This window comes from Mangifera indica, chromosome 9, assembly GCF_011075055.1.
Source record: "Mangifera indica cultivar Alphonso chromosome 9, CATAS_Mindica_2.1, whole genome shotgun sequence".
Lineage (NCBI taxonomy): Eukaryota > Viridiplantae > Streptophyta > Magnoliopsida > Sapindales > Anacardiaceae > Mangifera > Mangifera indica.
In genome coordinates, this window is record NC_058145.1 from 14339238 (window position 1) to 14349383 (window position 10146).

Consider the following 10146-nt stretch of genomic DNA (forward strand, 5'->3'; position numbering starts at 1 on the left):
TATTATTTTATTATTTTATTTAAACATCTTTATATATAGTTATTTTAAAATATTTTTTATGTTATTATTATACTAATTGAAAATAAAATTATTTTTACCCTAAAAAATTAATAAATAAGAATATAATTATAATTAAATCAAAATTATCTTAATAATTTATATTATCTATCACATCATTATTAGTAATAGAAGATTATCGAAATCTTTTATTACTTATAAACCGAACAAAATGATAAAAGTAATAAAAGTTAGATTACTAGAATAATTTTTATTTTTTCTCGGTTAATCTATCTCTTACAATGACAATGTTGAAATTCAAGTGGGACCGCATCGGTCCCCTAGTGTTACGGGTGAAGGCAGCATGTCAAGGAACAAAGTTCTAGTTTATGTAAGTAATTTTAACTTTAATATAAGAGTATAAAAATAACTTAACTTATTACATTAATACAAAATCTTTAAAAATTAATTATAAATATAAATAGAACTTCCTTCTTTTCAATGTTTTAATCCAAAATTTAAGGAAATTTATTAATGAAAAGTGGGAAAATATAATTTTTTTTTAATTTAAAGTGGGAACCTGTTATTCAGCCTTTGAAAAAAGGAGAGAAATAGTGTCTCCCTATTTTATTTATCTAATAATATGTGCAATTGGTAAGAGCACTGTTTTCCACTAGAAAGTGGTTGAATTGTTCCAAGTCCAATGATATTCAGCTTGCGAAAATTATTTACCTGATGTGCCAGATAGCTACCCGCATTATCTCCGGCAATGAGTCAAAGTTTTATTTGATAATACCATAACAAAGGGAGTGAGAGAGACCTCTAGAGAAAAAGGAATTGAGTTGAAGTTGGTTCGGTTTCAAATAAAAAAATGGTTAGAGACAGAAAAAGAAGTAAACAACATTAAGAATAAGAGTTTGGGATTGAGCGATATATCAGTGATACGAGAGTTTTCAAATGAGCTATTAAGATTAACACTCTAGAGAGAGAGATTGAATTTAACATTGAACTAACATTAGGTTCAACATCAATTTTGAAAATATGCTTTTCTGAAAATCGACCATTTTCTCATGAAAATAAGTGTGTATATGACTGGCTATTTTTCAACCCAAATTGGTACCATCCATCATTTGTTGAAATGAAAGACCCCGCCAATGGCAAATCAATAAGGTCAACTTACCTTGAGTCCACCAATTTGTGTAACATATGTCTCTTATATATGTGTTTTTTTGTTCTAATTAGATAAATCTATATTAATTGTACGTTACCTGTTTACATGTTTTAATTGAAATTTTTATGTTTTATTTTGTCTTCGTATTAGATAACCTTGCCGAAATTTTTATCAAACACAAGTTGGCTACTATCAAAAGCTATTTCTTTTAAATTTTGAAGCCCCAAATTTAAATTAAAAGATGTTTAACCGAATGATAACAAAATTGTTAATATTAATATATATTTTACTATATTTGTAAATATTTTTAAACATATATCTTAAAATTAGTATTATGTTTAAATTTATGAATATTTACACGTTTTTCACGTGTCTGTTTCTCATACTTCAAAGAAAAGTCATCTCAATCTATCCATGTCCATATATGATATGTCCACGTCTCCACGTCTTTTTATACGTGCTATCTGGGACAATAAAGAGGAGTCAATAGTGTACCATTGGTGTGCCTTCCTCTAATACTGAAGTCATGCAACCTACGTGATTGCCATGTGGCTACCATATGGATTTTAGCTCACGGCTCATTTTGGGATTTTATCCCTTTTTGGGCAGGCCTAAAGATTTGTTCTCGTGTAAGTAATAAACACTTATTTATAAATTAATTTTTATAAAAAATTGTAATTAAAATTAAAAATAAAATTATTATTTTAATAATATTATTAAAAAATATATAATTTATTATATTTTTTTCAAATTAAAAAAAAACTAATAAATTCGTTTTTTTTAAGTTTTCCAATTTTGATAAATTATATTTTTATTTCAAAACCTAAGATTTGTTTTCTTCGCCTCTAACTACCATCTCCAACTCAATAACCTCCTCTATCTACTCTAAATCATCATCACTGCAGATTGTACCCTTAAATCGTTATCCAGGCAATTTTGGCTCTTGGACCAGCTCTCGGCTCAAGACCATGTTAGGCATGGATTGGGCTAACATTTCGGCCTACTTTGGACTTCTTGTTGGGCCCTAGCCTAAGTGGGAACTTAATTATCACATGATTATGGTTTGGATGTAACCTTTCGGCCGTACATTCAATTTTGTTCAAAATTCATCTGATTGAAAATATATTAAAAATATATAATAAAAGAACAAATGTGCACTACGCCATCATTCTTGGACGATCTCTTTTGATTCCACTGTACACACAGCCATTTTTCAATCAATCGAAAGCGAAAAAGAAGATTAAAAAATAAAACAAAGAAAGAAAAAAAAAACCCAAATCATATTTCAAACTTCCATTAACAATATTCTATGATTTTTTTTTTTGTTAAATTTAAAACATAAGTTGGGATCATATATACCTACTGAATTCTTGAACAGGTTTAAATATTTACATTTTCCTAACAAATATCCTATTCATGCAATAGTCCACGTGGATTCTTTACGAGGATCGGTTCTTGCAAGCGATTTACTTTGTATTTCCCTCCCTATCTTATTAGTTTATTAATCAAATAAATAATCTGAATTGATTACATTACAAAAACAAGATAGATAGAATCCACTTTAATAATAGTTATAATAATAAAATTATGTGTATTTATTTTTTAAAATATAATTAATATATATATAGATAATATATTATTATATGATCGAATGATTTTAAATTAAAAATAAATAATACTCAATCATATGATAATGAATTATTTATATATTCAAATTATATATAAAAAATATGTATATATATGATATTACTCATAATTATACGGTGTTGTTAATGTGTATAGCTAGCCATGTGCCTTTGTATTCCCAATTGTCGCAATAACTTGAGGCTCGAAGCAAAGGACCACCACGTTTCCTAATATTCAAGCTAAAATGATCACTTACCCGTTGTAGGCTAACATGCTCTACCATCCATGTGCCCACTTGCTTCGTGCAAAGCTTAGCTTGTTTGTCTTCAGATTCAATTCCCAATTAACAAGGTGTATCATACTATGTATTTCTCAGCCTTTCATATTTGTAGTAAGATTCAGGTGTCATACAATTATAATAAAATAATAATATTATAAGTAATATATCAAAATTATATTTTTAATTAATTTAATTTAATAATTAAAAAATGGGTTAAAAATTTATTTTCTCAAATTTGTTCAAAAAAATATCTAATTTAAATAAGATTTCTTGTGAATATAATTATTTTTATTATAATGCTAATTTATGAAGACATTAAATAACGAAACCAAATGGTGGTGCATTATTAATGGAGTGGTATTATCTGCTGCTGCTGGTTGTACAACACTCTAATCATTGTTTTGAATTGTCAACTTATGAATAATTATGATCTGTCTATTGTTCATTGTTTAGTTAACATCATAATTTATTACATCAGAATTGCGTTGATCGAATATGGTAGGTATGCTTCATCATCTGATAAAATTATTTAACATATGGATATTTTTATTTTCCTGCCAACATAATATGTAAATTTAATTTAACTTGAATTCTTGGTGGTTGAATTTTGAAAATCTTACTGTCTTGTGAGAGACAAAGCAGTAGAGCTGAAGTAAACTCTGGAGCATAGCTGGTTTTGTCGGCGTAGACTGAAGCGTATCTGTAACTAACCATATAATTTCATAATCCTCACTTAAAAAAACTACTCTCGTCTACGCTCTCAATGGGAAAAACAGGTTAAAGAGAAAGAGTGAAGAGTGAAGTGACTGAAACGATAAAAGGCAAGGAAAAAAGGAAACAAAGAAATGAAAAGCATTGGATCGCATCAGAATTGAAAGACGAGAATCGAAAATGTTTCATTGACTGAAGAATTAAATAATTTGATGATCCATGATCGAAACGGTGGCGTTTTCTACGCATTGGAAAGTTTCACTTTAAGATCCGGTGATTATCGCATGAGAAAAATAAAGTTTACTGTAGCAATGGAGTCTCGAATGGATCAGTACGAGATAATGGAGCAGATCGGTCGTGGCGCGTTTGGTGCGGCAATTCTTGTGAATCATAAGGCCGAGAAGAAGAAGTGAGTGGTGTAAGAAATGTGTTTCGTTTTGAAATGTGTATAGTGTTTTAAGGTTTTTTGTTGTATTGGATCTTTGATCGATTTCAGGTATGTATTGAAGAAGATTCGGTTGGCGAGACAAACGGATCGTTGCAGGAGATCGGCACATCAAGAGGTAGGTGCAATGTAGGCAGTGATCTATTAATTTGTTTTTGTATTTGTTATGTTTATTTATATTCGTCTGTTATGGATTGTTGATTGAAATGTAGATGGCTCTTATTGCGCGAATTCAACACCCTTACATTGTTGAGTTTAAGGAAGCCTGGGTTGAGAAAGTAAGTCAATAGTGTTGCTTTTCCTTCTGTTTTCATTTTGAGCTGAATTATAAAATGAAAAGATTTATGTATGTGCAATCGTAGGGTTGTTATGTTTGCATTGTCACTGGATACTGTGAAGGGGGAGACATGTGAGTGACAAACTAATATTAAAAACGTGTTTTCTTTCAAGTTCTTTTGATTGTTTTGTTTTATGCAATGTGTTCATGTTCTTCTTGAATAATCCTGTAACAGGGCTGAGTTGATGAAAAAATCAAATGGAGTCTATTTCCCTGAAGAGGTACTTTAATTTTTTATTGGGCATATAAATTTAAGTACTGTTTTTTTTCCTGGTTGAACTTAAGGTTCACATCATGTTTGTGAACATTGCGCAGAAACTATGCAAGTGGTTTACACAACTACTGTTGGCAGTCGAATACCTGCATTCTAATTTTGTTCTTCATCGTGACCTAAAAGTATGTGTATGAATAATTAGATTTTTGGTTTAGCTTTTATCTGCATTTTCATTCAAAGATTTTAAGGTCTGATATATATAGTTCCCTGTCCCCACAGTGTTCCAACATCTTTCTTACCAAAGATCAAGATGTCCGACTTGGTGAGTCTTCTTTTATATTCATTACGTGAAGACTGGGTCCTTCACTTGATATGGTTGTTTTGTTAGCATACTGAGTGTGTTCTTTTTTTATTTTCATTTAAGGGGATTTTGGACTTGCCAAGACTTTGAAGGCAGATGACTTGGCATCTTCCGTATGTGCATCTCTCTCTCTTTGTAATTTTCATTGCCTTTAGAAAGTTGGAGTTCAATCATGTTTTCTCTTCCAAGTTATTTTTTTCTTTAGGGAATGATAATTTCATATATTAATTAGATGTATCCAGTAATGGGCATGAGAAACTTCCAGTTTTATACTATTTGATTCATCCATGAACAATGAAACAAGTTTATTACAAATAAGTTAGTAACTTGCAGAACTTGTTGCAAGCTGAACAACTAATATATGAATTCCTGTGCTATATTAATGGATCTTATTTTTTATGCAGGTGGTTGGAACTCCCAATTACATGTGTCCTGAACTCCTTGCTGATATTCCTTATGGTTTCAAATCTGATATTTGGTCTCTGGGTATGTATTTCTAGAGTTTCTTTGTACTTTGTGATTTTGTTCTATGGCTAAAGTTATTCTTTGTTGATCAGGGTGCTGCATGTATGAGATGGCTGCTCATCGCCCTGCTTTCAAAGCTTTTGTAAGATTTCTCTTGGTTCTTTCAATTGATAGCCATATATCCTTGTCTTCACAGTTTGTTAATGATATGAAAGTACTCTTATCATGTTAGAAACTAATTAGATAAGTACTCAGTAGATTTTTATGCTTGTATTTAGCTTACCTCTAATGTTGAGTGGTGTATTGATATGCTCTTTGCAAAGGCTCTCTGTTTTTAGGCTGCCTTTTTAAAGCTGTTATTGATCATATAAATAATTCTACTCAATTAACCTGGTCTATATTTAACTTCTCTGTTCAGGATATGGCAGGGTTGATAAGCAAGATAAACCGTTCATCAATTGGCCCTTTACCCTCATGCTATTCACCATCACTGTAAGATTTCATGTGCTGGCATGAAGTGTATCATTCTTGCATGTATACATAATACATGAAATATTCATGGGATTTATTAATATTGTAAATGTTTTACCATTGTTGTTGTTGGGCATTAAATTTTGTGAGATAGAGTGGTGATGGTAGTATTAAGGGTCATTTTGCATGTGTGCTTGCAACTGTGTGTTAGATTTTATTTTTCGTTGGGTGGGGAGGGGAGAGATTATTATTATTTTTGGCAAAAGACTCCTGAAAAGTGCTATTGGCCTCTCCTACCCTAAAATGGAGCCCAAATGGTGAGATTCTTCCTCACGTTTATATATCTACATTCAACTTAATCCCCAACCAAACTCAGTAATCCTGCCCTATTACACATTGGTCCAACAACAACCTCCCCCTCAACCAAGCAGGCCAACCGAGGAGTAAGGTTAATGAAACCTCCTCTTCATCTAAGCTTCCTGAACCAGATCAACTAGAGAGTAAAAAACAACCTCCCTTTCTAGGCTTTTAGGTTACTAGGTTGGAACTTTTAAATGACCTATACTATAGTGGATTTGGATGGAACTGTTCCAAATGTTGGGATTTGATACCACTTGTTGGGCCTTGAAAAGTGCTATTGGCCTCTTCCACCCCAAAACTAGTAAAGGGTTAAGACTTTCCTTCACACTTATGTACCCAGAGCCAGCTTAGTTCTCAACTAACGTGGGATGCTCAACAATAAATATGTTGATTGATTTTTACAGGAAAACTCTTATCAAAGGTATGTTGAGAAAGAACCCTGAGCATCGGCCAAGTGTAAGCATTCTCAAACACACTGTGTCAACTTTAGATAAGCTGGACTTCATCTGAATAGTTTAAATTTAAACTTTGGTCAGGCATCAGAAATTTTAAGCCACCCATACCTGCAGTGTTATGTTGATCAATGCCATCCATCTTTCAGTCCTGCAGCAACTTCCTCCCCAGAGAAGCCTATTTCAACTGCACGTGAATCCAGGAAGAATGTGGCTGAAAGCCAGAATAGTAATAGTTCAAGTAGTGATAAAGATAGTCTTCTTTCAAGTGGTAGAAACACTGTAACAATGGTGTCCAATAGTGAAAGTAAAGGCACTGACACAGATTTAATTTCCATTGATGATGATGGCTCTGAGCAGCCCCCACCAAGTGAAGAAGAACAGGGCTCTGATGTTTGCATTGTCAAGATGGAAGATAGAAGGGTGATGAAACCCTCTCTTGGTGAGCAGGGATCCAATGTTGAATCTAAGCAGCCAAAAACCATTAAAAGTATAATGATGGCTTTGAAAGAAGGCAAAGCTAGAGAAAATGGTTCCCCAATGAGAGGCAATCGTGTAAAGGCTGTAGGTGTGCCAACCCAAAGAAGTAACACAGAGGCTTCAACCAAACTCCTGAAACCCAGTGCTGTTGCTCCTTGTTTGAAGTCGAATACAGATACACCAGCTGGCGCACAAGCAAAATTAGGGTTTGATTCTGCAAAATGGTTGCCAGGTTCAAATCCTTTAAAGCATCAGGTATGTCATTAGGTTGTGTATCCTTATTATTTCTAATTTGTTTTGATACGTTTACTGATTTCCCCCATGATTCATCTCTACAGTTTCCTGTTATTGATTCCCCTCCCAAGACAAAACCTAGACATGAAGGGGTTCCTCCTCCTGGTCCAATGAAACATGTTGAAGATGGACTCCCTGCCAAGTTGAGACAAAGAACTCCTCCTCCCAATACTGCTAGACGAACTTCTTTTCCTGGAAGGATGAGGCAAGTTGGAATTGACTTGCCAAATTCAGTGAGCAACACCTTGAAACAGGCTCCAACTGTGATGAATCAGGAGCCTGAGAGTATTCCTCATCAAGTGCCCAATGATTGCTTAAGTCATGTTTGTAGGGAGACCTCAATGGAGTCCAAGAAGGCTGTTGTTGGACCTTCCAAAGCAATGCAAACTGATAGCAGCAATTCTGTCTCGTCATCAGTGTCAATTCATGCAGTTGAGCTTTGTGATGATGCCACAACTCCTTTTATTGACATGGCAGAACAGACAGACACTGATCAAGTTACAATAACCCACTCAGATGTCTTAGAATCACATCCAGCAAGCTGCTTACCTACTTCTTTGCTATCTAAGATCCCTGGAAATATGTCTGGGCAAAACCACGGATATGATCATAAAACTGTTACATGTCTGGATGAAATCTCGGGGGCTGTCTCAGATCTTCGGAATAGAGTTACTGATGGGCAAGTGAACTCAAATGCAGCTATTCAGAGTTCTGAGGAAATATTTGATTGTAAAGGGGAAACACCTTTAAGCAGGCATTGTAGTATGGATGACACACCTCTAAGCAGGCCTACAACTATTGATATTACCCCTATTATCAGGCCAAATTCTATTGATAATGCCACTATAAGCAGGCCTACCAATATTAACCCTATAATTAGGCCTGAAACTATTGATTATACCCCTGTAAGGAGGCCTAGTACTAGTGATGATGCTACTGTAAGCAAGCCCAGTAGTAGGCCTGATGTACTGCTCCAATCAAATCCAAAATCTGCATCTAATAATGGTGATGACAAATTTAGTCCGAGGGAACTTCAATCTTCAGTAGCAGAGATTACTGCTTCTGTCCCACCACCTATTTCTCCTAGTCAAAATAGTTTGCAGCCGGATAAAGGAACAATTTTGCAAAGTCCAGCTATTGAAAAGCCAGCTTCTGCGCAACGTTCTCCTGCCTTTGAAGATGTTATACATGTTATAAGGCACAGCAGTTTCCGGGTTGGGAGTGAGCAGCAGCTGATGGAAATTGTGGAGATGGGGGTTCAAAATGTGGATGTTGGGAAGCTCAAAAGTGTGGTGAGGGATGAACTGGAAATGAGGAATATAACCTCCCCGGTGGCCCATAAATCATCAAGTAGCTCTGATGCCTTGAGTTTGAAATCAGATTTTTCGGATCATTTAAGTACCAAGGAAATGGATGTAAGAATTCCCACTTCCGTACCAATATCTAATTCTTCTGAGCAAACAAAACCATACTCCCCCACAATAGAAGAAGAAACACCAGCAAAGGAGATCTTAGATGTTAAGTCTTTCAGGCAGAGGGCAGAGGCACTTGAAGGGCTTTTAGAACTATCAGCGGAGTTGCTGCAGCAAAATAGATTGGAAGAGCTTGCAGTTGTTCTGAAGCCTTTCGGTCGAGACAAGGTCTCCCCAAGGGAGACAGCTATCTGGTTAGCAAAAAGTCTTAAAGGAATGATGATTGAGGAATGTGGACGAAGTTCATGAAACATCATGTCTGGCGGCAGGCTCATTTTTATTTTTAGTTAATTGATATCACGATAGTAATTCTTAGTTTTTAGACATGCTTTTGCATATTCAAGTTCCTTCTGAATTTGAATGGAACAATCAAATCTGTTCTTTCTCCTCTTCTCATTTTGTAATTCTTTTAGTGCATTCTGTTGTACATAGTGACAATACCGGTTACATGATCATATCTTTGAGCCAAATGTATTAAGATGATGTCGCATGTGGTGTATGCAAGTTTCAGTGGAATTATTAACAAAGTGTCCCTGTGTTTCTTCCTGGCTGATTTAAACTAGATTAATCTCTGGAGAAATAAAGATAGATTGCATAGTGAAGCTGGAATTTACCTTCATTTTAAGAGTTAGTGAAAGGCAAATATAGTGTCTTAGACATTTCATCCTGGAGCTTAAGCAGTTAGCATTTGCTGCTTGAGTTTTGTTCATGTTAATTTGTGTGGCTCTTTCTCAGCGACGGAAAGGTTTGTGAAAACTATTTAAAAGGGGGATCTTCTTTGATAATAGTTGAAGACAGTGAACATAGCAATTATCTCTGCATCTTAAAGTTGGGAGAGTAGATAACTTGCTACTTGATCAAAATTTGAAACGTGCAATTTTTTTTTCCCTCTTTGTGGATATTGATTGCTGTGGCCATTATTATTATTATTATTTTCCTAACTTCGGCATAGTTAAGTTAAACGGTTAAAAGCACAATTTTCTTTAAAGAAAAAAAAGAGATTGGGCGTT

The 10146-nt window shown here is 34.2% G+C and overlaps 1 protein-coding gene across 2 annotated transcripts; it reads left to right on the top strand.

Moving 5' to 3' along the window:
- The first annotated feature begins 3675 nt into the window (after positions 1-3675).
- LOC123224794 (serine/threonine-protein kinase Nek5-like) lies at positions 3676-9610 on the top strand. 2 transcript variants are annotated; one of them, XM_044648512.1, is made up of 14 exons: positions 3676-4194; positions 4282-4348; positions 4443-4508; positions 4593-4639; positions 4743-4788; positions 4883-4963; positions 5061-5103; positions 5206-5255; positions 5547-5628; positions 5700-5749; positions 6026-6099; positions 6843-6894; positions 6975-7625; positions 7709-9610. In XM_044648512.1, the coding sequence occupies exons 1-14, from the start codon at positions 3998-4000 to the stop codon at positions 9383-9385; spliced, it is 3183 nt and encodes a 1060-aa protein (XP_044504447.1). In that variant the 5' UTR covers positions 3676-3997; the 3' UTR covers positions 9386-9610. The 2 variants fall into 2 exon arrangements, with proteins under 2 accessions (XP_044504447.1, XP_044504448.1); XM_044648513.1 differs by lacking the exon at positions 4593-4639 and having other exon boundaries at positions 3678-4194; positions 5206-5277.
- The last annotated feature ends 536 nt before the right edge of the window (positions 9611-10146 follow it).

Bases quoted from the DNA above. Each gene is read 5' to 3' on its own strand.
- LOC123224794 (XM_044648512.1), top strand. From the start codon at position 3,998: ATGATCCATGATCGAAACGGTGGCGTTTTCTACGCATTGGAAAGTTTC. The intron at 4,349-4,442 runs GTAGGTGCAATG...ATTGAAATGTAG, and splicing joins GGAGATCGGCACATCAAGAG to ATGGCTCTTATTGCGCGAAT. The intron at 4,509-4,592 runs GTAAGTCAATAG...GTGCAATCGTAG, and splicing joins AGGAAGCCTGGGTTGAGAAA to GGTTGTTATGTTTGCATTGT.